At 36.5% G+C, this 27,221-nt stretch overlaps 1 protein-coding gene across 1 annotated transcript; it reads left to right on the forward strand.

The window, feature by feature from the left end:
- The first annotated feature begins 21,689 nt into the window (after positions 1–21,689).
- Positions 21,690–24,531, forward strand: MYC2 (Basic helix-loop-helix (bHLH) DNA-binding family protein). The gene has a single exon (XM_008240025.3). The coding sequence runs from the start codon at positions 22,043–22,045 to the stop codon at positions 24,098–24,100; it is 2,058 nt and encodes a 685-aa protein (XP_008238247.1). The 5' UTR covers positions 21,690–22,042; the 3' UTR covers positions 24,101–24,531.
- Positions 24,532–27,221: the final 2,690 nt, after the last annotated feature.

Genomic DNA, 27,221 nt, shown 5'->3' on the forward strand with positions numbered 1-27,221 from the left:
AGTTAAAAAACATGACATTGTGTTATTGGCTTGAGATAACGCCACAATGGTATCCCCGATATAAGTAAGCTCTTTTTTAGCGGCCAATAACTAGCCTCCTATACACATTGCTTTAGGGTTGGGTGCTAAAATTTAGGACAAGACTTTCTGTATCCTCAATCCTATACCCCTAAAACTTAAGCCAGTAGTCCCCTTAAACCATACCATACCCTATGCTAACATACTTCACACCAAAAAAACCCCAACAAATCCTATAATATAACCATAGTAAAGTATTTTTCTAGTAAACAAATGAGAAGATGTAATCGTTTGAAGCTTTGACCCACCAAATCCAACGTCAAATTCATGTCAGCAAAATGAATTATGTTTAAACACTGGTGACGCAGCAAAATGAATTATGTTTAAACACTGGTGACGATTTGAAATTCAGAAGTTGTCCAGATTTCTTACTAAGGGCATATCTGATAATGTTTTTTTAAAATGCTAAAAATGCTTTCAAATAACAAAAAACGCTTATGATAGTGTTTAACAAAAATAATTAATGCTTAGGGGTTCTAAAGCACTTCCAAAGTGAGTGTTTTTCAAAAAATACCACTTTGCTTTTTGTTCTTGTGCTTCTAATAAAAGCACTTGTAGCAAAAGTTCTCCCTAGCAATCCCAAATGGTCCCTAAACCAGAAACTTTTTTTTAACATTTTGGCAATTTGGCCTTTTGTTTGCCTTATCTTTTGTATTTACATTTCATTTAAAAATGACTTTTTACAGATATATAAATATTTCTAATATAGATACATAAAAAAAATTTAAAAAAAATAAAAAAAATAAAAAGAGAGGAATGCATACGATACTTATACTTCTAAAAAAATTTATTGATGTTGATTTTTTTTTTAATTGTAATTAAGCAAGTTAATTTTTCACTATTCAACCCTCATTATAATTTATTTTTTTCGTTAGGACCATTCCTATTGAGTGAGGCGATAATATACTAAACTCACACACATTATACGGATACTATACTAGTGAGTCCCCTTTGTTAACCATGGGTATTTTAAGAGTTTTTGCGGTTTGACACATCTACCTTTATATATACTAGCCCACGCATGTGCCAATTGGTTTTCTTTTTTCCTTTTTTATTTTACTTTTAGAATTAAGAAAATATAATATGGGTAGTTATGTTTCATAAAAGTAGGACCTATTATCTGATTTTGTTTTTAATTTTAATTTTTTTAATATGGAAAAAAATGTGAATTTACCATATTATCCTCATTTAATTAATAATTTCAATTCTTTATATTTGAATTAACCAAGGGCATTTTCTGGTATGTTAAATGTTTCACCATTCTCTACCTTTTGTTTTATATATATAAATAAAGTTTCTTTCAACGATCCAAATCGTCTATTTTTTCAATATATATATATATATATATAAAGATATAATGCTATTCAAAATCCCCATACTAACCTTGGTTAATGGAAATGTTAAAACGAAAAATATTTTATCAAATAAGGTGAAATTAGTACATCTACAAAATGTTTAAATTTAACTAAAAAAAATTAAAAGAAAAGAGCATTATTTGACTTACCCATAAAATTAGGAGACAACCGCCTCAAAAAAATGTTGAAGATAAAAAAAAAACTCAATTTTGAAGATTAAAACAAAATTCCAATTGGCAAATGCTCGACTAGTATATATAGGGATCCCTCAATTGAATAGTACTGTATATCAATCCCTTCTTTTAAGAGACACCTTTTGAGGTCCAATTCCAATTTTTTTTCAAGAATCCAAACCGTCTATTTTTCAAATAATTTTTGCATGTTCTAGGTACACTAGCTAGTTGGTGTTCCATCCAATAAAGGTCGTCAATGGGCCAGGCTAGGCTAATCTTATCCAAATTTTATGAACTTGGACCGGATTGGACTAGCCTTTAAGTTGGAGAAAGAAAATAACGGGTCAGGCCAAAATGAGCTTGCTATTACAACTTACAACCTAGGTAATTTTTCTCTTGTTCTTTTCCCTTTCTTCTCTTTTTTTCTCCCTCTCTTTTTATATGTATCCTTGTTTTTCTATGTTTTTGTTTCCCCTTTTGCCAATGTTTCACACGTTTAAGGTTTTGAATTTGAAGTTGAGTCAATTTGTATCCTCTCTTATTGCATCTCCAAAGATTTATCATTATAAAAATAAAATAAAATTGCCAGTCAAATACTGTGAACAGAATCATACAGATTTTGATCTAATTAAATTAGCAAGAGAGGGATTCATCCCAGTGAGATTCTGGATCGACAAAGGAAGCCTAAGAAGCCATAAGGACTGGCAATCGATAATCTAATATGATAATAGGCTACTCCAATTAAACCATAGCTAATTTCATGTATCCCCTCAGTTCCAATCAAGGTGGTCTTCAACGCTATCTTATGGCAGGACACTTGTAGAAACCTGCTCGTAATTGTTGCATGGAACTAATCTATGGGGGAAAGCAAAAGTAGTATCTCACTGCCTTGGGACATTATAAAAAGCCTTTATCCAAAGGAAGAACGAAAAAAAAAGAAAAAAAAATTATAACAACAAAAGCTAAAAACAAGAAATGTTATGCAGTTGTCATGTAAACACGGCCAACACTGTGTTGTTGAGAGAAAGGGGGGAAATGAAGGAATAAAATCAATTACTCACAAGTTTGTTTTTATAGGTACTGCCTCTCTCCATTTTTGGGTCATACAAACTAGAGGTGTCAAACGGGCCGTGCCGGGCCGGCCAGTCCCATTTAAATTTGTGCTTGTAACGTTTTCGTGTCGTGCCGGGCCGGCCCATTTAATTTATCGGGCCGTGCCGTACCGGCCCATTTAGTAAAATCATTAATCTCGGCCCGGCCCAAAGCCCATGTCCACATTGAAACGGGCCGGGCCATGCTCGTGCCTTGCTCGTGCTCGTGCCATACTCGGGCCCAAGAACCAACCCATTTAATTTGAAGTTTTTTCACTTGATAATTCAAATTATAAACATTAAAAATATAATTAGAGGCAAGAAATGATGAATTATTTGAAAACATTAATCAATCAAACATCCAAACAATATAAAAGGCGGAGGGCAAAAAGTGTACAACGCCACAAAGTCCACTTCAACTTTTCATCTTTAAACAACTTATTATTTTATATGTGAAGAAATGTCTTGCTTTGATTATAAGATAAGTGTATATGTCATATATACTGATTAGATATCAAGTCCAATATTATTAAATTAATTTTTAGTTGATATGTTTAATTAATTAAGGATCCAAAAATTTCCCTAAAATGAAAGACATCAAATATATGTTTATGATTATAAAATAAAAATAAAAAAACCATATAAACAACGATATTAGATGTCAAATTTTTGCATTTTGACATTTGAGAAAGAAAAAAAAAGTTAAGTAGGCCGTGTTTAAAGCAGGCTTGGGCTCGTTGCTTGAAGCGGGCTCGAGCAAGCCCGCCCGGTCCATTAGACCTCATTTTTATTCCGCCCGCCCAAGTTTTCGTACCATGCCGAGCACGGCCCATTACTATTCGTGCTCGTGTCGTGCCGTGCCTCATTTAAACAGCTAGGCTCGTGCCGTGTTGGGCCGGCCCGTCCCGCTTGACACCTCTAATACAGACGTAATGCCTCTCTTTGGTGCACAGAGGAATGGGTTATATACATGGGCTTGCGGGCCGAGCTTTTATGAGGGGGCCGAGTTGGGTTTTTATGGCTCAAATTGGCCAGGTTGAGCTTTAAACACCCTAACCCAAACCTAGCCCATTAAATAACGAGTTGGGCTTTTTCTCAATAGGTCGGGTGGGCCTCCATTAGCCCATGGGCTCAAGGGCTAAATGGTAACCTCAAATTCAATATACATAAGACATGTGATTTGGATTCTCCAACTTACTGCAATGCTTTCTTAAAATAAAAATAAAATATTTTCACATGTCCTACGTATATTGGATGATACACCAGTTGGTGTACCCGGAACATACAAAAATTTCTTCTATTTTTGAAGTCTTCAGTCATAGATTACTCTTGCAAAAAATTAGACAAATTGAAAACCATTAAGTGATCTAATTGTGAGCAACAAAATAGACTAACACAATGCTCCAAGAAAATACTAAAATAATAACCATCTTTAAGGGATTCAAGTGATTTTTTTTTTCCAAAGTTAATTTTAAAGGAATATCTAAAAACTAGACGATTCTTATCACTGAAAAACAATGCGTGTAAATAGTGCAATACACTCACTAATTTAAGAACTTGGGCTTGGGCTTGAATTCTACATGCTTTAGCTCCTTCAGCAAGTCACGAGTTTCGGTGATTCTAAGGCCCCCGTTTGAATCCACACTATCTTGTCGTGTTGCCCATAAAAAATTGTTGTTTTCTTAATAGAACTAGTTGTAAGCAAACATATCACGTCACCACTTTTAGATTTCAAAAGTATGTTGGGCAAACGTTGATTCATTCATGGTTGATGTTCCTGATTTGTCATTTATATTAGTTTTGCAGCTAAAAATGGAGAAGGGGACAGAGATGTTGGTTTGCCTACTCTATAATATCATTGGCCCGGACCAACATTTGCATAATTGAACTCAACCCACCTTTATATATGTTCAAAATTCAAAACTTTTTCTTTTCGAAGTTAGGAAATGGGAGAGAATTTCTCTCACGCACACCGCCAATGTATCATGAAAGTTCAAATCTGAGACCATTAATCGGTAAGTCAAAACTCTTTTCTACTGGACTAGACCCGTTGACATTCAAAGCCCTTTTATAGCATCCTACAAAATGGCTATGGTTAAACTCGAATGTGTAACCCTAACACAACTAGTAAAAGAAGAATGATAAAAGAAGCATGATCCTTAAAAATATGTACTATAATGGGTGAAGCAATGAAGGGCCCAGCCAAAAGAGGATCTGGTTCCTCACTATTTGTCGTGGAAGAGGCAAAGGGGCCTGTTAAAATATGGACCATAGAAATGAAGTCCATCTCAAGCATATCAAACTCAATGAAAAACTATATAAGATTAGATTAGATTTTTCTTCTGAACAAAAAGAAAAAGAAAAAAGAATAGATTTTCTGAATTCTCCGAAGTAAAAAAGTTCAAAAAGAAACTAGGATCCCAAATAACTTTTCATGAGCTATATACATCTCCTCAAAGAATTGCTTTCCACAATAATATGCCTCAAATCTTCCCCTCTGATTTATGGGGTCCATTATATTTTAGACATGCATTGGATCTAATCAATTAAGGTCTAGTCAATGAAATCATTGAAAGGGAATACAACATAGTTGCTCTACAGCCTACTTAATTCCCTGATATTTCTTTTCTTTTTTCATTGGTAGAAGAAAGGTCAAATGGGAGCTTAGGGTTTAAGTAAATGTACTCAACTACTAGATTTGCGAGCATCTACGGGTCTCTTTTTATTTTTAAATAAATAATGAACCCGAACTATCATCTTCTTATTTATAAACTTTTTTCAAAGCCAAAAGAGTCTCAGTTGGTTAAGCTTTTTCACCTCTACCCATGTGGACAAAGATTATGCTAACAAAACCATAAGAAACTTACAATTCTATAAGAATTTATACAATATCATTTAAAAAATGAAAAAAGTTGTTCATGTTGCCAAAGCTAAGTTATTCAATTTTTTATATATTAAATCAACTTTTTGGCAGGGTTATTTAAATGTTTGTATCAAATAATGATGAACCCTAATGCTTAATGTGGAGTTAATTAAATTCAAATAAGGTTAAATTTTCACCACTATTAGTGGGAAAATGATTTAAGAATTATGGAGAATTCATATTTTATTATTTGTTATATCTTTAAAAAAATCCACCCTTTACAACCCAAAATTACAAGTGGTGGGTCCTGAATCAAAGCATTTGGTATCATATGTCAACATGTCCATAATTCAGTAGTAAAAGTATTTGCATGTGGATTAGTGGTCTCATCCCCAATGACACATCTCCTTCTCCCTCAAATTTTGGAAAATATTTTTTGCTCATAATTTTAACTTAAGGTGTATCTTTATTACCCTTCTCAATACTTAACACGTGTCCATAGGCATGACCATGGTTAACTCTTTCCTTTGTATTTATGGAATTATAGTCTATGAACACGTGTCAAGTGTTCAAAATGGTGGTGATGGTATACCTCTGGTTAAAGTGGTGAGTAAAAATACTTTTAAACTTTGACCCAAAAAAAAACATTTGGTATCATATGGATAAGATTTTGTTCCTTGTTTTTTTTTCCCCTGGACAACAATAAAATAAAGTCTAATCTTATGGAAAACCTTTTTAAAACTACTAAAATAAAATCTAGGTAAACAGAAAAAAAAATATATATATATATATATATATATGCACTAAGTTAGACAATGCCACCTGTCCAACCACTCTACCCACTAAACTAATGAAAGCAATCAATCACTGTTAATGTCCCATTAACAATGCATGCCCCCACTTAAAGAATAAAGCAACTACTGCTAAACGATATGTCGGATGAGTGGCAAAATGTGCAAAAGGTCGAAAACCGCGTGACGTGTGATATGAATGAATCACGTGCTTCCTTGAATTTCAAGAGATACGACACAAGACCCACACCTAAAAATAAAAACCTGATTGGTGCTGCTCCACTCCACGCACTTTTGCTTTCACCCCTTTAAAAATCAGTTATAGGGCCCTCGGGTCTCTCTCTACTCGCTCTTGCGCGCAGCCCACGTGGTCGTAAGTTTGGGGCTACGACGCCGTAGGCATTCCCGGTTTGGCTGATGGTACAATTTTATACGCGGTGTCTCCTCTTTTGTTTTAGTTTATTTGACCTGAGTATTGGAGGATCCAAACAAGTGGTTCGGGAAAAACTTACACATCACCGGCTATATACACCTTAGTTTCTATCATAAATCACGTGATTTTATGCTATAGAAACTTGTTGAGAATGTTTGTTGTACATTGATAAGTTAAGGGATTTACTTGAGTTTATAAGGAATTGGGCTACTCTTCTCATTAGACATTCTCCAAACATTTAGTTCTAAACCCAAATTTCCTCCCTCCAAAAAGTAACTATTTGGGTTTTCTCCAGACTCAAACCATTTTTTCCTCAACCCTTCAGACTCAAATTTTAAATCTGCAACTTTATTAAATAATTGAAGTCTAATTTTTCTTCATTTAATCTTTTTAAATAACTTTACAATTTATTTTTTTAAACAATTTGACCCAAAAAAACTAAAATTCCATAAATAAAATTTTATTTGAGAAATAGGTGTATTATAGAGTTTGGATATGATTTATATTAATTTAAAATATTATTTTAACTATTGGATTTAAATTTCAGTCTTTGGATCTTTTTTTTTCCCGTTAAAATAGCTTGGATTTAATATGTATCATTGATTTGAGTTACTATTGAAAAAAAAAATGAAATTAAAAATGCTTCGACACCTAGCGCGATAGTTTCTGCAAGATCAGTAACGTGGGCCCCATTGTTTCCTCCTTGCACATGGGCTGCATCATGGCTGTGTGGGCTCCACCAAAAAAAATTCCAAGCAATAGCTAGATTGGTATTTGGCCCTGAGTTTGGATGTTTCCAAATTTTAGTTCGTTACTTTTCTTAGATTATGAGAGAAATTTGGCTAAAATTTAGGATTTTTTAGCTTTGGCCTCATGGGTTGGAGATGGCCTTACCAATTAGTTTTGGTGTGAAACATCAACTTCTCTTCAAAACTTGGATGTATACACTCTGAATAGGCAATTCCCTGCCCTCATATGCGGCACACCATAAATATTTTTGTATGACCACTTGTTATCTAATTTATTGTACTTGGGACTTCTTCTTTTTTCTGTAAGCATTTTTTTTCTTGTTTTGGTTAAACTCAACGAGGTTTTTTTTTGTTTTTTAATAATTAGTTTGGCAAACTTGTGTGCTTTTTTTTTTTTTTTTTTTTTGAGGACCTTTTCTATTGAGATGGGCGATTATATACTAAACTCACACACACTACACGGATACTAGGACTCAAACCCAAGACTTTACCTAAATGAGCAATTACTCCAAACCACTACACTAACCCTAAACATGTATGCATTTATTAGGATAAGTTAAAGGGGGTTTCACTAAAACACCCAAAATGGGGGCTGAAATTATAAAAAAATCCAACACCCAAAACACTTTATAAACACACCCAAAACCTATCATTACACACACTCAAAATCCATTTATAAACACACCCAAAAAATATACAATTGTTGATTTTGGAGTTGAGTTTGGGTGTGTTTCTATGTTTAAATAGTGTTAGGGTTTTTTTATAAATACATGTCTAGGATTGGGTTTATTTATAAATTTGATTGAGTCGTTTTAAAACGGATTTTGAGCCTCTACATTTAAAGGTTGTGCATTTATCCGCATTTCGCAACATCTAATCCATTCAAATAATCTAACGGTTTAAAACATGACATCATCAACATAAATGTTTAACATTATATAATATGTTTTAAATTAACAATTGTTTTATTGTTGAAGTAAAAATAATAAATACTAAAAACCTATTGCTTTCTGGCAAAAGATGAAGGAAGGGGCTGTGAGGAATCGGGTAGGAGGAAGTCAGTCAACAAAACATTTTACATATCATCACAGCCATTGATGTGGTGAAATTGCTTGAATTTTCCTTCATATCAATATATGCAAATGGGCTTGAGAAACCATTAATTGAACCCATGATTTTCCTCCAACTTCGTTTATGCAGAAGCATATCCTCCACAATATAATTTAGGTGAAAAATGGCACAATTTTGGAAGGCGTTGAGGTGGGAAGGGATGGTGAGAGAGTGAGATAGAGAGATGGCATTTGGTATGGCGGCTTAGGTGGTGTTGGGGTGGGTAAGGATGGTCATGGCGGGGATGGGGTGGGGCGGGGGAGTCCACCTTCTGGATTTTTTGATTTTTTTAATCTCATTTCTTAATTTTAAATTGAATTTTCTATTTTTTGAAGTTATTAAATTTTGTTAAAGTTTATTGATGTGTTATGTCTTAAACCATTAGATTATTCAAATAGGCTAAATGTTGTGAAAATACGAGTACAACCACCACCCTACTTGTCATAGTCCCATAACTTCATGCATGCATGCATTATGGTAACTTATGACCCAAATCAGCAAGAAAGTGAGCTGCAAAGTCAGTGAACATAAAACTTATTAATCACTCTTCTACTTTTCCTTAAAACTTCTAGGTTAGATTATGATATTCGCACTAAAAACACCTAATTCTTTTTTCTCTTTCTTTTCCTCTTTTGTTTAACTTAAGCTTTGTGAATTTTTTTCCCTCCCTTTTTATATGTCTAAGTAGGGTACCGTAATATTGGGATTTATGAAATTTTTTTGTACTTCTTCTCTCTATTGGAATATAAATTATTAACTTTTGAACCTTTAATAGTGAATATGATGAGATTAATATTCAACAATGTTAAAATATGAAATTGAAGACAATTATGATTTTAATGAGTTGATAAATTATTAATCAATATGAAATGATATTATGAAGTGGGCTAAATCGAGTAGTTAGTATTGCATTAACTTATTAACCAGTTAGTGTGTGAGCGCTTCTATTCGAATTACTTTTTAAAATTTTGTGAAGAGCTCCCTCTAATGTGAAATCCTGGCTCCACCACTGCTCACATATACGATATGACTTAAACTCAGGACATTTCTTGGGAAAATAATTGCTCTAAACCACTACACTAGTGGTGAGTCAATTACATTACTATTATTATTATTATTATTATTATTATTATTATTATCATCAAACGCATGATAAAATTCAATAAAGACAAATGACAACACGTTTACATTATAATAATTTTACTCATTGGTTATATAAAAATATAAGAATCTCTATGAAAACTATAATTATAAGTTATAATAAATCGGAAGCAAACATTTTTTTTATTTTCTTTCTTGAGAATCCAAGCAAACATTAAAGTTATAAAAAAAAAAATAAATAAATAAAAGATTCAGAATTTTAATCCCAGCATTATGAATGCAATCTCAAAAAAATTTATTAAATAAAAATAAATAAATAAAAGAACAATTGGGCTTCGGCCCCATTCCACCAAATAATATGAAAGAATACTTGTGCAAAATTAGATATTTTATTATGCAAAGACATATTCCATGTGTTTAAAACAGCCTTCCACTTTGGCAGCACAACCTAGCGTCAACACGTAGGTGGTCGAGATTTGGTGCCACTTGCTGCTGATGAATCTGCCAATTTGTAGAATTTTCTGTGTCTTCATTTTAACCTTTTTTTTTTTTTTTTTTGGGTCGAATGTCTTCATTTTAACTTTATTCTTAATTTCTTTGCTAACTTTATAATTCAGATTTCTAGCACAAAAGGGTATGAACTATTTAAATCGGTCAAATTAAATTAATTTGAGTGGTGTTGACGCTCAAAAATGGTTCGGCACTTTTGAGGCCAACTTAGTGATGAGGTGTGATGGATGATGGGTGAAGGTGAGGACCTTCACCAAGTGTGTGAGGATTTGAGCAAGCGATAAACATACAGAATACAAGATATACGTGGTTCACCCTTAATGAATGGGCTAAGTCTACGGAGAAGTATATTCTCATTATTGTAATATTGTGTATTTACATTTGTACATGGGGTTGGACCCAAATTTAAATGTAAGAAAGGGGAAGGTCATGACTAAAGATCAAGCCCAGCCCAAAGATCATTTTCTAAGGGGAGAGTGGTCTCCTTTTATAGGTGAGGGGGAGCCTTCACTTCTTGTAATATTCCAATGTGGGACTCTTTGCTTTGCCTAGAGTTGCTTCTAGTTGCTTGGTCAAATATGGTATAAACAGAAGTCCCCCAAGTTCTCAAGCAAGGAGGTACTCCTTGGTTGAGGACTTGTAATTTTCAATGCATTGACCGAGCAACACCTTAGTCTTCTTCCAAGTAGTATGATGACGGAGTACCGAAGGCGATGACTGATAGCCAAAGGCGGAAGGCCGATTCCAAATCATTGGGGAGATGTGAAGGCATCGCACGCGCCGAATGATGAAAGGTACCAATGGCAAGGTCGATGGCGAAGGTCAAGGCCGATTCAATCATTGGGGATGTGAAGACATCGCACGCGACGAATGATGGAAAGAGTGCCGATGGCCAAGGTCAAGGCCGATTCGAATCATTGGGGATGTGAAGACATCGATGCGCCGAATGATGAAAGGTACCGATGGCCAAGGCCGATTCGAATCATTGGGGATGTGAAGACATCGACGCCGAATGATGGAAGGTATCGATGGCCAAAGGTCGATGGCCAAAGGTCGATTCGAATCATTGGGGGATGTGAAGACATCGACGCCGAATGATGGAAGGGTGCCGAAGGTTGATAGCCAAGGTCAAGGCCAGAATCATTGGGGATGTGAAGACATCGCACACGCCGAATAATGGAATGTACCGATGGTCAAGGTGATGGCGATTCAATCATTGGGAGATGTGAAGACATCGCACTCCTAATGATGGAATGGTGCCAAGGCGATGGCCGAAGGCCGATTCGAATCATTGGGGATGTGAAGACATCGCACGCCGAATGATGGAAGGGTGCCAAGGCTTATGGTCGATTCCAAATCTTTAGGATGTAAAGACATAGCACGCGAATAATAGAAGGTACCGATGGCTAAAGGTCGATGACCGGTGAAGGCCGATTGAATCATTGGGGATGTGAAGACATCGACGCGACGAATGATGGAAAGGGTGCCGATGGCGATTCCGAATTGGGATGTGAAGACATCGCGCGCGAATGATGGAAGGTACCGATGGTGAAGGCAAGGCCGATTCAATCATTGGGGATGTAAAGACATCGCACGCCGAATGATGGAAGGGTGTCAAGGCGATGGCCGATTTCAATCATTGGGGGATGTGAAGACATCGCACGAGCCGAATAATGGAAGGTACCGATGGCGAAGGCTGAATGCCGAATCATTAGGGGATGTGAAGACCATCGCACGAATGATGGAAGGTGCCAAGGCTGATGGTCGATTCAATCATTGGGGATGTGAAGACATCGCACGCGCGAATAATGGAAGGTAGCGATGGCAAGGTCAAGGCCGATTCCAATCATTGGGGATGTGAAGACATCGCGCGTGATTTAATGATGGAAAGGGTGCCGATGGCCAAGGTCAAGGCCGATTCCAATCATTGGGGGATGTGAAGACATCGCACGCGACCGAATGATGGAAGGTACCGATGGCCGAAGACCGAAGGCCGATTCTGAATCATTGGGGGGATGTGAAGACATCGCATGCCGAATGATGAAAGGGTGCCGAACGATACTGTGAGCCTTGCAACCTTTGCTTTGATGATGAGGTGCCTCCAGGGTGACTTGAGTAATTACTTAGTCTGTGGGTGCCGAACAGCAGCTTTGGTTTCCACTAGCATTTTAGGGGAGCATGAAGCAATGTTATCAACAACATTATCCCTCAAATAATAATAAATAATAAGCAAATAGCCATGTTGCTTATCATTTGCAGATTATTCACGTGGCCTAGCTTTGGATTCCTTCATCCTAGTTGTGGTCCATTCCTTCCAATATTAAATAAGGTGGCCGATGATGAAACAAAGTCCCCTGGGCTAAAATAGTGGCTTCCTCCAATAATATTTTCCAAGGAATATGCCGAACGGTATGGCATGTAAAGAAAAGTTAGGGTGGTCCCTGTATTTCCTCTTTTTCTGACTATTATATTGCAAGGATTTATCTTCTGCATGTTACTCTCTTGACCCTCATGGTTGCTCTATTATGGTATTGCGGTTCGGCAAGTTAGGTGATGCTGATTGTAGGGGTGCCGAAGGTCTCTGCCGAAGGGCACTGAAGAAGGGAGAATGATGAAGCTTTTGTGTCGATTTCCACAGACGGCGCCAAACTGTTGACGCTCAAAAAATGGTTCGGCACTTTTAAGACCAACTTAGTGATGAGGTGTGATGGATGATGGGTGAAGGTGAGGACCTTCACCAAGTGTGTGAGGATTTGAGCAAGCGATAAACATACAGAAGACAATATATACGTGGTTCACCCTTAATGAATGGGCTACGTCCACGGAGAAGTATATTCTCATTATTGTAATATTGTGTATTTACATTTGTACATGGGGTTGGACCCAAATTTAAATGTAAGAAAGGGGAAGGTTATGACTAAAGATCAAGCCCAGCTCAAGGATCCTTTTCTAAGGGGAGAGTGATCTCCTTTTATAGGTAAGGGGGAGCCTTCACTTCTTATAATATTCCAATGTGGGACTCTTTGCTTTGCCTAGAGTTGCTTCTAGTTGCTTGGTCAAATATGGTATAAACAAGTGGTGTGGTTCGATTTGGTTTATTTGAAAAAAGATCGAATTAAACGACTTATATTAATTTCATTATTTTTTTTCTACTTAATATTTTATTATTGGTTATCACCATTTGTTATTATGCTTTATCACACACATTAACTTTTAATATAATTAGATTATTAGTTTGTTACTTTGTATGAATGTTGAATGGTGTATGATTTATCTATATCATTAGTGTTAAGAATGAGTATATAACTAAATATCTATTATTTAAAAGCCTTTGAAAATACTGTTGTAGATGCTCATGTCAGCAATTTAGAAATTAGAATGGTGATTGCAATGTTGGCTTTATATTAGGTTGATAATTTGGCTTCATATATTTATGGGCTTTCGCTTCATAATATTATAAATAAGAAATATATCAACACTCAATGTTGATGGAGCTATTGACAATGCAACAGGCTTGCGTAGTATAAGTGTAGTTGTTCGTAATGATTCTGGAGTTTTTATGGATGCCCTAGTCCATGCAAAGCCCTCACGGGGTTTCCGTTTTAGCTACAAAATTGCAATTTATCTATAGAGGAATTTTATTTGCTACAGCTGCTGGTTTTTTTCCCTTTCCTCATAGAATCTGACTCTTCTAAGGCTGTTATGATGATTAATTCAGGGGAAACTATTTGGGCTATTGTCAACAACATTGTGGATGATGTGAGAGACTTCCTCATGCAGTTTTCTTTAATACAAATTTATAAATAAACCCAATCCTAGACATGTATTTATAAAAAAATCCAAGCACTATTTAAACATAGAAACACACTCAAAATCAACCCCAAAGTCAACTTTTTGGGTGTGTTTATAAATAAGTTTTTAAGTGTGTGTAATAATGGGTTTTGGGTGTGTTTATATGTTTAAATAGTATTTGAATTTTTTTATAATTTCAACCCCCATTTTGGGTGTTTTAGTGAAACTCCCTTTCTTTAAAGGAAGTCCAATTTCGACTTAGGGAGTGTAACAAAGTGGTTCGTGCTATTGCTTGTTTTGCTTGACACGAACAAGGTCCTTGTTATTGGTTAGAAGAAAACCCTGTGTGGCTAATGAATTGTATTCTTGATGACCTTATTGTAACCAATGCTTCCGGTTAATGAAATTTAGTTATTTACGATCAAATAAATAAATATCGATTAATAGTTTATTGTTTTTGTTTTTATTTATGAGCCCTATGTATTCGTTTTAGCTTTCAATAATAAAATTGTTGTATTTCATTTCACATGACTATGTTACATTTGAAAAGTAAACCAATGCAAGTTGCGGAAAATATAATCCTAAAAAGAGTGATATGATGACTTTATACGGTAATTGAGCTTAATCACTAAGAAAGGGAGAAAAAAAAAAGAGAAAAAAAAAAGAGAGAGTTCGCATGCTGCTTTGGTCGATTTATTTTAGAGTAAATATCCTAAAAATAATCTAATATATTATAATATTATATATCATATAATATATATATATATATTAATATAAATAGTAAAAATATTGGATTTGCATTATCATTTTATAGTCGTGCAAGTTTACTTCAGATTTATAAACAACATTATCCTAGTAGTAGCGCTCTTGCCAACAAGTGGTGCAATATTTTGGGAAACGTAAATAGAAATTATTATAAATTAAATGAAGAGAAAATGACTAAAGTTGATTCTTCTAGCTTTGGGTATTTTTCCAGTAGGTCCCATAACTAGAGGGGTGGCATAAGGACGGATCTACATTTGCTCCAACCCAGTGCTGATTTTTGTGTGTGTGTGTAGTTTTAGTGGTTTAATTAAAGTAAATAAGTTCGGCTCTCTATGTAGAAATAAGCCCACTCTTGAAGCATATAGGAAATAGTAAATATGCAATCCATAGCCTATATAAATTTGATTAGAAGCAAACATCAGAATTTTTCTTCTAGCCACCCAAACCACCATATTTGAGCCTTCAGAGCCTGCAATAAATAGCTCTGAATTGTTTATATCCAATTTCCAATTTGAATTGTCGTCGTTAAATTTTTATGATTTAGGGTTTGGGTGAAAACTTTTGGGGATTGTTATATATGTTTTATTTTTGCAACTTAAATTATTATTTAGTATATATGATTTTTGGTGTCTAGTATTTCTTGTTAGGATATCATGTCACATGATGATAATAGACAAACAAAGAGAAGAAAAACTATTCTTAAAAAAAAAGAAAAAAGGTAAAGATAATAAGGATACACATACACTTTCTGCATATAATGTTGATACTTCAATTTCTGAGGAACTTTCTCAACTCGGATCTCAAGTAGTTGAACAATGTGTTTGATCTGGTATTTATTTATATTTTGTACTTTTTTGTGTTATATTTGCTCGTAATGTGGCCTTGTTTGATTTATAAAATTTTATTCACATTTTCGTTTCAAGAGAAGAAAAAAAGTCGTATAATATATCTCCTGTAAAAATAAAATAAAAAATTAGCCTAGTCCTATAAAAATCTCTAATGATCAAAAGTGTCAAGTGAAAAATCAAGCAAATTCTAAGGACTCAGAAATGTAAGTTTGACCTATTTTTTAATGTACATTGTACGAAGTTGTGTACATCGTTGTCGTGTACGATATACACGGCTGCTATAGAACGAGGCAGATGAAATGAAAGTAGGCGTGAGCGTGACAAATGCGGACGACAATTATTAGAGGCATGAATGAATCTGCCGTCCACAAATAATCGAAAAAATAAAAAGTAAGAGCAAGACACGATTGGCTCGTTTAAGGCTGAGCAAAGCAAACCCTGTAGCTTTCCCTAGTCGCTTCAATTGTTTTCACGTTTATTTCCTGCGACTTTTTTGTCCTCCTTATTTCCCTCTCTCGTCCTTATGGGACCCTGAAAAACTGACATCCCATTTAGATTCATGTGCATCAACATTTCTATTTTTATTTTTAAATTGGTGAAAGCGATTTTGATCATACAGCATTAATAATCTTTACTTGGATTGGAGATTGTAAAGGTTCAATATCTTTAATGTACCGAAAAGAGCGTTACGACGTCAAGTGTTGAAAAAAAAGATAGCGATTCGCATGCTCTAAGTTTAGTATGCGTACGTAGAAAAATGATCAAATATTTAGTTTGGAGTCCAAAAACTAAGCTAATAGTGCAAAATCGTTACCCGAAAAATCACTTTGGCTTGGTCATATTCATACTAGTCTGCTAACACAAAGAATGAGAATTCCTACTTGAATTTTCTTTGGCTCATTGATGGCTTGATTATTCCCTTGAATTTTCTTTTGCACCAAAATGAAATATGAAATAAGTTTTATAGAGGAAGAAGGAGGGGTTTTTCTGAAAAGGGTGGTGGTGGTGACTCTGGATTGAAGGAAGGGGTGTGGCTGAAGATGGTGGTTAAGGGTATGGGCTGAGGAAGGGGTGCAACTGGGGATGATTGCTAGATGTGGGTCGGATTCCTCATGGACGGGTTGCTTTCAAAGAAGATGATAGGGGCATCGTCATCGTGGTTGGTGATGTCGCTCAATAGGGTCTTGAAGATGTTGGTTTGAGCTGAAACGAGGTTATTGTTTTGGCTATTTAATTGTGTTTCTTCCTTCTCATTATTGGTGTTTCAAATTTTTAGTTAAGATTTTTAATCTTATCTCTTAATTTTGAATGTAATTTTTAACTTTATCGTAACAACGAAATTATATCATCACTAGCCACCAGGTTCATATGTCACATCATCTTTTGATGATCTTCTTTAACGATGAAATTATCACTATTTCGTAAACGTGCCGACACTAAGATATTTAAATTGAAAAACACGATTTAACCATGCTATTTGATGAAAGATTCAATGCACTAAGCTGAAATTAACCTTGTAATTTATTACTTCTTTTTTCACTTTTTCTCTTTCTGCTGAATATTGAAAGATATACGAGACCAGCCTTGGTGGAAAACCATGTCCGCATTCATGGACCCTCATTAGAAATCATTATCTTTTCGTAAAGTGTGGTGCAAGCGATAGTGACAACATCCACAATCGCACCATGTGATTATCTAATTAACGACTCTATTTAACAGCAGTGAGTTAAATCAGTTGGTCAAACTAGTGTGTTGATTCTTTGTATTTTAGTTCGATCCTGTACTCTGTATATTAGACTAAAATATCGCTTTATAAAATAAAAAAAAATAACCACCAAGTAAAGAAGCAAAGCTACGCACCTGAGTTTTCCTCTTTTGTTTAGTTCAACATGAGGGTCACCTTCTGGAAGCAGGACAAGCTTTTGTTTACAACAATTAGCTTCTGTACTTTGTGATTTTTGTTTTGCAATTGATTCGTGCTCAAGAAAAAGAAAAAGATTCCTCAACAAAAAAAAAACAAAACAATCTCTTAGCAGAAGAAACAAAAAGGGGAAAAAATAATAATGGATTCAAAAATTAGACGACAAAAGAACAAATAAATTTGAGAGATTAAAACAGATTAGCATGTATTGCAATGGGATGATGAGAACGACGTCGTAGTGGGCTCTTAGTGGACCCTTTGAAAATGTTGGCGTTCGTGACGATAAGGTTCATGGGTTTTAACGAAAATAAACAAAGGATAAGATAAATATTTAAAATTAAAAAAAATTAAAAAAAGAAAAAGATGGGGCGGGTTTTTCACATGGGAAGGAGGAATGTAACACGTGCCTAACAAAACAAAAATAAAAAAGGAAAAAAAGAAGCGAAACGTGCTTTTACGACACGCATCAAGCAAAACGTGTTTTTAAATATTTAAGGCGTATATTAATATACGAGCAAATTGTAATAAATTAATGATTATCTGGTGTGGGAATTTTGAAAACGGGGGAAAGGACGAATTAGGGGCGACCAGATCAAGGGCCAGGATTCAATCAGCGAAGCCAACGCGTCCCCACCCTTTTTGTCTTTTATGTTTTATATTCCGTCCTTCAGTCGTTGTCCGCTACTCGATTCAAAGTAATTAACCTGAGAGGAAAACAGGAGCCTCAGATGGATGGCCGATTAGTTCGATGGCGTGCGCCGAGGATTTGAATTTTCACTGCTGCTGTGCCGAGAGGCGGCTACTTCGTGGAACCTAACTGTACGAAGGTGATGAACATGGATGCTTTGCTTCGTATGTTAGAACAGTTTGTGCATCTCTTTGTCCTTCTCAACTGTTGTTTACTAATCTTCGTATTGGACATGTCATCATTGAGACAGTTCAATGCTTAAGTCACAATTTAAAAGTAATATCTTTAGAAAAATAATTAGAGATCGTTTAATAATGCATGTGTGTGGAACAAATTTATGATTTTAGTAACGGTTAAGATCCTTATGATGAATTGAGTATTTATTTGATACATATAGATAACTAAACGATCTAGAGCTGATTTGTTGTATAGATGAACAGTTTCAATTATGACATATTCACAAGGAGGATTTGTTAATCATAATAACTATAGCGGACAAGAAAGTGCACCCGGAACATCCTTTGTAAAAATAGCAAACAATAGCATATGCATTTGTACATTGTGTTTGATAATCATTTCATTTTTACCATATTGAAAACAAAAAACTTGTTTTGCAACTAATTTTAGTTTTATTATTATTTTTTATTTTATTTTTATAACTCAAAACTGTTTTCAATTTTTTGTGGAACTTGGATATTGAATTTTGTTGGGGTCAAATTGTAATTTTGAGATCATATAATGAAAGTACATGTTACAAACGGTCCGTAGTATTTTTCGGTGAAATATTTTTGAAGTTAGGATTATTTTATTTATTTATTTTTGTAATTTTGGATCTGGAGGTCCTAACCGCAATGCATTACAATTTTGGTGATGTAAAATTGATGAATGAGAAAGGAGCGAAAAAAAAAGAAAAAGGAAAACTGAAAACACTTTCAAGTTGTTTTAACAAATACGGGAAGTTTTCAAAACAGGCCACCACTTCTTTTTTACCTTTTCTCCTCCACTAAACTCTTTACTCAGATGCTTTGAAGCTCTAAGGAACTCTCTCTAAAAAAAAACCATAAGGAACCAACTCCAGCCACCACCGCCCTTTTGGGGGTGGTGGCATCCTTCCCCACCCATCTCCACCTCTTTCCCCTCCTCTCCTTCTCTACCCTACCCTTCCCTCCCCTCCCCTCCCCTCTTCGCCCATCCCCTCCCCAATTTTTGGTGAGGATGAAGTAGTAGTGCGCTAGTAGTTTCGTTGGCGAATTTGGTGGCAAACGAGGGGGTTGAGTGGGTTTTACTCACTTGTTATGTGTTTACAATTTCTTGAGTTGTTATAATTGCATCAACTGTTTATTTGTAGTCTAGTCTCTACTTGTGAGAGTTGTAATTGTATTGGTAGTTTTAGGCAACATACCATTGCCGTAATTTTATAAAAATTTTACTGACAACGATAATTTGTCGATGTTTCCATGTTTTTAGACTACTGATATTTCTAAAACAATCAATATTTAAGACCACACGCATATCCCCCACGATCTCCTTCACACACATATCTTTTTAGTAAGTTTGTATATAAGGTAAATTTAACCCACTGCATTTTGAAATTCTGGGTCCGTTCTTAGCTTGTGTGGCTTATGGTTTTTGTGCCAAATTTATGACTACAAACTACAATTATCGTTTTCTCTCTAGAAAGGGTGATTTTGAAAATTAAATTTCATTTTTTTGAAAACAGAAAACAAAATATGTTATCAAACAAATTGGGTATATTGTGCTATTAGGGTTTAACAAATTGGGGGAAGATTAAATGCGCTTTACAACCCTCTGTTAGAGGGCGTCACAAGTAGAGGGAGAAGATTAAACGTCTTTTATAATAAATAAATAAAAAAAACTGCATTTAGCAGAAGATAACGGGATATCTATAAATTATGAACTTTAGGAAACATAGTGACTAATTTGGCTTTTTTTTTTCTCAGTGACCAAATTGAATTTTCGTGCAAATCCTAGTGACCAAAAAGGTATTTAACCAATAAAAAATAGGCTTAAGTGCTACAGTGCACCCTGAAACATTAGTTAAATCCCAGTTTACCCTCTTAAAGTCAAAGTGACACACTCTGCTCCATTGACCAAGGTTTGATGTTCCATATTGCCCCTACCATAACTCCATCAAATGTCCGTTAAGTTTGATGATGTGGCAGATGTGTGTTAGTAATTTTGAAGGGAAATCACTTCCTATGTCATTTCCCAAGGGATGAGAAATGAAGATTCTTTTCCTATGTTTGGTAATCTTGGGAAAGTAATCAAGAAATACCACTTTATTTTCTTTCACATGTTTGGTTTATGTAGGAATATAAAACAAAGTTTGTTTAATTTTCCATGTATACCCATATGAAATCAAAAAAAAAAAAAAAAAGCATTTAATGTTATATTATAATTCTAAATTGTTAACGAGGGCAATATGATCATGAAAAATGACTATGTCATTTCTCAAGGGATGAGAAATGAAGATTCTTTTCCTATGTTTGGTAATCTTGGGAAAGTAATCAAGAAATAGCACTTTATTTCCTTTCACATGTTTAGTTTATGTAGGAATATAAAACAAAGTTTGTTTAAATTTCCATGTATACCCATATGAAATCAAATTTAAAAAAAGAATGCATTTAATGCTATATTATAATTCTAAATTGTAAACGAGGACAATATGATCATGAAAACTGTGTATTTAATGTTGGCTCATAACTTTCCCATGAGGAGGAAAACAAAACTCAAGTGGATTTGAGGGCTTCACTTTCCCCCCTACTTTCCCAAGTGCAAAGCAACGATTACCAAATATGAAAAAAAAAAATTAATTTCTCATCCCCAAACCTCTTTTCCCATGAACCAAACAAGAGTAAAATGAGATTTAACCCATGTTTCAAAATGAATTAAGCCTAAAAAATTATACTAATTATATCATTTATGTGCAGCATTCCTCGAATAAAAAGTCGACTAATAATTTTAATTGTTCATATAAATATATAATTATTAATAATCTGATGTTTGAAGTAATTAATTCAATACAAAAGATTATGCCGTTATAAGTTTCTGAATAAATTCAGCCTTTATTCCAAGATAAGTGCCCCTTCCTCAATGCAATGTACCTATCGCTAATTCTTTAAAAAATAAAGCTTCCGAATAGATTCAGCCTTTTATTCCAGTCAAAAGATTATGCAGTCAAACTTTTACTCCATTACTCGTGTGAAATAAAGATATTGGAAAATCATCTTATCCCAAAACCCACATTTCTATTGTTATTATCATTTTCTATTTAAACTTATGTTTTTGTAATAAATAAGCCATACCTCCGCACGTGATTATGGTGTTAGTGTTGCAACTTGCAGTGTCGGAAAACTCCAAAGCCCTTTCCGCATGGTCAAAAGTCAAAGAGTTTCCAGCTGTGACACTTGTGACGCACGTCCAAGCTTTTGATAGATGTACATACGCCGGCTTTTGGAGAATCTACGCTGGCGATTAAATCGGCCAACCCGATTTTCCCCGAAACTCCCCTTCTTTTTTACTCGGCTTGCGCTAGTAAACTTTTTGTCCGCTCACTCTCTCCTCCACCCTCCACCCACTTTCCTCCCCAACCAAAATTCAGCTCAAATGCTCTCCAAATAAATCCCCAAACACAAATTCAAAACTCCCCAAATCGAAATTCTCTCTCTCTCTACCTTCTCGTTTTCTCTCCGCACCTTATCCTCTCTCCCTCCTCCACACCTACTCTTACGTCACTAAGACGGTATCGCTCACATGACGGACTATCGGATACCGCCGACGATGAATCTTTGGACGGACGACAACGCGTCGCTGATGGAGGCCTTTATGAGCTCATCCGATCTGACGTCGTTTTGGGCGGCGCCATCGGCACAGCCCACGCCTCAACCCGCTCACCCCCAAGCCCAGCCTCAGTCGTCAGCCTCCACTTCAGACTACCCGAAGGCGGCTGCTGTCGCGCCATCTCAGCCGTCCATCACGCCCTTCAACCAGGAGACCCTCATGCAGCGCCTCCAGGCCCTCATCGAAGGCGCCCGCGAGAGCTGGACCTACGCCATCTTCTGGCAGTCCTCGTACGACTACTCCGGCGGCACCGTTCTCGGGTGGGGTGAAGGGTTTTACAAGGACGAGAGGGACAAAGGCAAGGCTAAGGCCAAAACGACGACGTCCGCCGCCGACCAGGAGTACAGGAAAAAAGTCCTCCGCGAGCTCAACTCCTTGATTTCCGGGGCCGACACGTCAGCAGACGACGCAGTAGTGGATCAGGAGGTGACCGATACCGAGTGGTTCTTCCTGGTCTCGATGACTCAGTCGTTCGTCCCCGGCGGCGGGCTTCCGGGTCAGGCCTTCTTTCACTCGACCCCGGTCTGGGTTGCTGGACCGGACCGGCTGGCGGCGTCCCCGTGCGAGCGGGCGAGACAGGGCCAGGCGTTTGGGCTGCAGACTCTGGTTTGCGTTCCGACGGCAAATGGGGTGGTTGAGCTGGGCTCGACGGAGCTCATCTACCAGAGCTCGGATCTGACAAACAAAGTCCGGGTTTTGTTCAATTTCAACAATTTGGAAGTGGGTTCGTGGCCTATGAGCGGCGGCGGTGCCGATCAGGGAGAAAACGACCCGTCGTCGCTCTGGATTAACGATCCGTCGTCCACCACCATCGAAGTCAAAGACCCGGTGAACATGACTCCCGTTACTTCGGCACCCACCAGCACCAGCACACAGCCCGTCTCGAAGCCAATTCAGTTCGAAAGCCACCAGCCGAGTTCCAGTAGCTTATCGGAGAACCCGAGCGCGATTCAATTACAACAATCGCAGCAGCAAGTACAGCAGCAGACGCAAAGCTTCTTCACCAGGGAGCTCAATTTTTCCGATTATGGTTACGACGGGAGCAGCGTGAAGAACTCCAATTCCAATTCGTTGAAGCCTGAATCGGGGGAGATTTTGAGTTTCGGTGAGAGCAAGAGGAGCTCTTACAGCGCCAATGGAAAATTGTTTTCGGGGCACTCCCAAATTGCCGCCGCCGAGGATAACAACAGCAAGAAGAAGAGGTCGCCGCCCTCTCGCGGCAGCAACGACGAGGGGATCTTGTCGTTTAGCTCGGGGGTGATTTTGCCGTCCAGTGGTGTCGTGAAATCGGGCGGCGGTGGCGCCGCCGATTCGGACCACTCCGACCTTGAAGCCTCGGTGGTTCGGGAGACTGATAGTAGCCGGGTTGTGGACCCAGAAAAACGACCGAGAAAACGGGGTCGTAAACCGGCCAACGGGAGAGAAGAACCCCTGAACCACGTTGAAGCAGAGAGGCAAAGAAGAGAGAAGCTTAACCAGAGATTCTATGCTCTCCGAGCGGTGGTACCAAACGTGTCGAAAATGGACAAGGCATCGCTTCTGGGCGATGCCATATCGTATATCAACGAGCTGAAGGCGAAGCTGCAGACAGTGGAGAGCGATAAGGAGGATTTGCAGAAGCAATTGGAGTCGATGAACCAGGACTTGGGTTGTAAAGACTCGAGTTCTCTGTCAGACCAAGACCTCAAAATGTCTAAACACCAAGCTAGTAGTAAATTGATAGACTTGGATATTGATGTGAAGATAATCGGATGGGACGCCATGATTCGAATTCAGTGTTGCAAGAAGAACCACCCTGCAGCCAGATTAATGGCTTCTCTCAAAGAGCTTGATTTGGATGTACACCATGCCAGCATTTCTGTAGTCAATGATTTGATGATACAACAAGCCACTGTGAAAATGGGCAGCCGAATTTACACTCAGGATCAGCTCAGGTTAGCTCTTTCATCGAAAATCGGCGACTCCCGGTAAGAAAAATGGGAACCAGGGAGAGGAGAAACAGAGAGTTTGTTTTGGATTTCAATGGTGGTTCAGGGCTTTTGGGACATTTTAAGGCTCCCGACAAAGCAGCGAGCTCTGTTAGATACTGGTTCCACGCGTTTCTCATGTCTTCTTGGGTAGCATTTTGTTTTAGTATAGATTGAGTTTGAGGAGCTGAAACAATTTTATTAGGTCCAAAACTACATGGCTCCCTCCCCTTTCAGTGAAAATAGCTATATTTTTTGTTCTGTTTTTTGGTGTCAATTTTCTGTCTTTCTTCTTTGTGTATATAAGTGTTATAAATTTGAACCCCATGGGAGTTCTGGTTAGTGATGTAGAAGTATGTATTTCAGACTGTAACATTTGTATTCTGTTATGTCCACTACTGGATTCAGCAATCAAACATGTTGAACTTTCTTCAACTTTTGATCTTCCCCAGTTATTGTTGGATTTCCTCAATTTTTCTATGCACAAGTTTTCATCAATTTACTTGGTTTTTTTTGGGGTAAAGAATTGAGCTTGCAGATTTCAGGTGCGTGAATTTGTCTGTGGCAAGTGGTTTTAGTGCGATGAATTCAGCATATACCAGAAGGGTGAAATTCTAGCCATTATACAAGCGATAATCTATTTTAAACTAATACTTAAATTACGAGGAAGCGGATTCGAAATATATCTGCATGGCAAAAGCCTTTTTCTGTTCCTACAGGTTATCTATTTTTGTTGCTGAAAATGCACCGACACTAATGGATCAAAAAAGGATGCAGCACAGTTGGAAATTCTTTGCCATATTTAGTAATTGCAGTTACCATTCTGTAAATGGAGCAAATATTATGCATCATGGAAGCAAGCAGTAAACATAAAGGAACACCAAAAGAAGTTGGTTTCTCACTTTCTCTTATTGTTTTCTCTTTTACCTTAGGCATCCACATTTCTCCTAATATAACCAATGCTTTTTGCCTCAATGCGGGTTTAAAAAGGAGTTGAAGAACAGCTCATACGTGGTAAATTTCCAGAACATTGAGTATCTCATGATTTTTTTTTTCTCCTCACCTTTGTAATAGTCACATGCATGAAGCAGGGCCAGTGGGGTATAGGCATTTTGGTACAGCACAGTAGATACATGTGTTTTTCATTTCTGGAGTTGGAGGAGCAATGAATCAGAATTCAGAAGAGGAGGAGAGAGAGAGAGAGTGAAAAAAGAGCCTCAAATGTTGATTTTTGTTGATCATGTTCTATTCAGTCCTGTTGGGTTCTTCTGGTGCGGCCCAGAAAGTGACCCTTCATGCCTTGCATTGCATGACTCAAATATAAAGGGATTTACTACCTAATGAGAGACCATTTTTAATAAAAAATAATTGTTTTGAAATTAATTATTTTTGCTCAACTTGTGGTGTGGGTGTCTATATCAATCAATCAGCCTTCAGAAAACTCACATTTTTAATTTTAAAAGAAATATCTGCTGACTAACTTTTTCTGTTAAATGTAGTGGCAAAATGATATTTTTATATTAAAACAAAAAAAATGAATGAAAAATCATATCTTGAAATAACAATAAAAGAAAATCAAATAAAAAACCAACAAAAAATAAAATAAAATTAAAGTTTGGGGGAGTAGAAATCGGAATAGAGGGGGGAGAGAGTTTTATGTTAATTTTTTTATTCATATTTTAATCAATTTAATACAAAAATACCATTTTGCTCCTGCATTTAACAGAAAAGTTAACAAAATTTATGGCAGGACCATTTGTCATAACGAAACTAAAGTTGAAAGACCACGGGAACGATTTTAGAAATTGATGGACTCAAATGCAAATTGGGTCTAAGCTTATGGACTAATAAAACTATTAACCCTTTCGGGGTTTAAACCCCTTCATATGTCTTCTTTTATTTATGTTTATATTAATCAGGATAGAAATTTGAACTTGCAATCTCTTCCAATATTGTGAAGAGAAATACCACTAGAACAAGATCTAGTTGTAGAAAGTAGGGGTGGTTGCGGTTCGGTAACCGCGAATTTTTATTCAAACCGCAAACCGACCACTATTTGCGGTTTGGTGATTTTTGAAACCGCAAACCGACCGAAGTTTTGCGGTTTACCGCATTCGGTAAACCGCAAAATGCGGTCGGTTACCGCGAATTAGCGGTTTAAAACCGCAAGTTCTCAAACATTCACAAAAATATAAATTCACAACCTAAATAAATAAATACACAACCTCAATTTCTCAAGCATATATAAATTCACAATCTCCTCAACTTCTCAAGCATTCACAACCTAAGAAAATTAAAATTAAAATTCCAAACATTTCAATTAAAGTTAAACTTCTCAAGTACCAATTCCAAATCCTTTAAAGTTATAAACCAAAAGGAAAATGCAAAGTAAAATGAATTAAAGTTATAACCATAAAGAAAAATCAAATTCAAAGTTAATTAAAATTACAAACTAAAAGGAAAATGTAATGCACCAATGTTACAAATTAAAATTACAAACTCAACTGTTAGTGGTGAGTGGATTTGAAGAACCCCTTTGTGTTGTTTGAGCACCAATGTTATCTAGAAAAAGTATAAATAACATTAGCATAAATAAACTAATTACTTACAAGTTGTCATATGTTCCATTTCTTTGTAGAATTCAACCTCATCATCCATGCGGCTATACTTTGCGGTTTGCGGTAACCGCAAGTTTTGAAAATCAAATATCAGAACTGCAACCGCAAATGCGGTTCGGTTCTTAATACCGCAAATGCGGTTCGTTTACCGCGATTGCGGTTTCATTACGGTAAATTGTCGGTTGGTTTTGCGATTTTCGGTTTTTCGGTTTAAAATGCCACCCCTAGTAGAAAGTGTGAAAAAAAACCTTTATACTTAATAAAAAAGCACAAATAAACTATATAGATTGTGAGACTATGTCTATCTTTTTAGAAGTGTGTGATTAGACCATCTCCAACCGTGAGGGCCAAACCCAAATTTTAGGATCATAGCCCCAAAAACCTTCTCCAACCATGTATAATGAGGGTGGTAATTTGGGTCAGATGAAATCTTGGGTGAATTTGGCCCAACTTTCCAGTCCGGGTGGAATTTTTGTAGGGCCCCAAGTCGAAGCCAACTTGTGCAGC

The sequence above is a fragment of the Prunus mume genome, linkage group LG7 (assembly GCF_029339155.1).
Source record: "Prunus mume cultivar Tortuosa linkage group LG7, ASM2933915v1, whole genome shotgun sequence".
Classification (NCBI taxonomy): Eukaryota; Viridiplantae; Streptophyta; class Magnoliopsida; order Rosales; family Rosaceae; genus Prunus; species Prunus mume.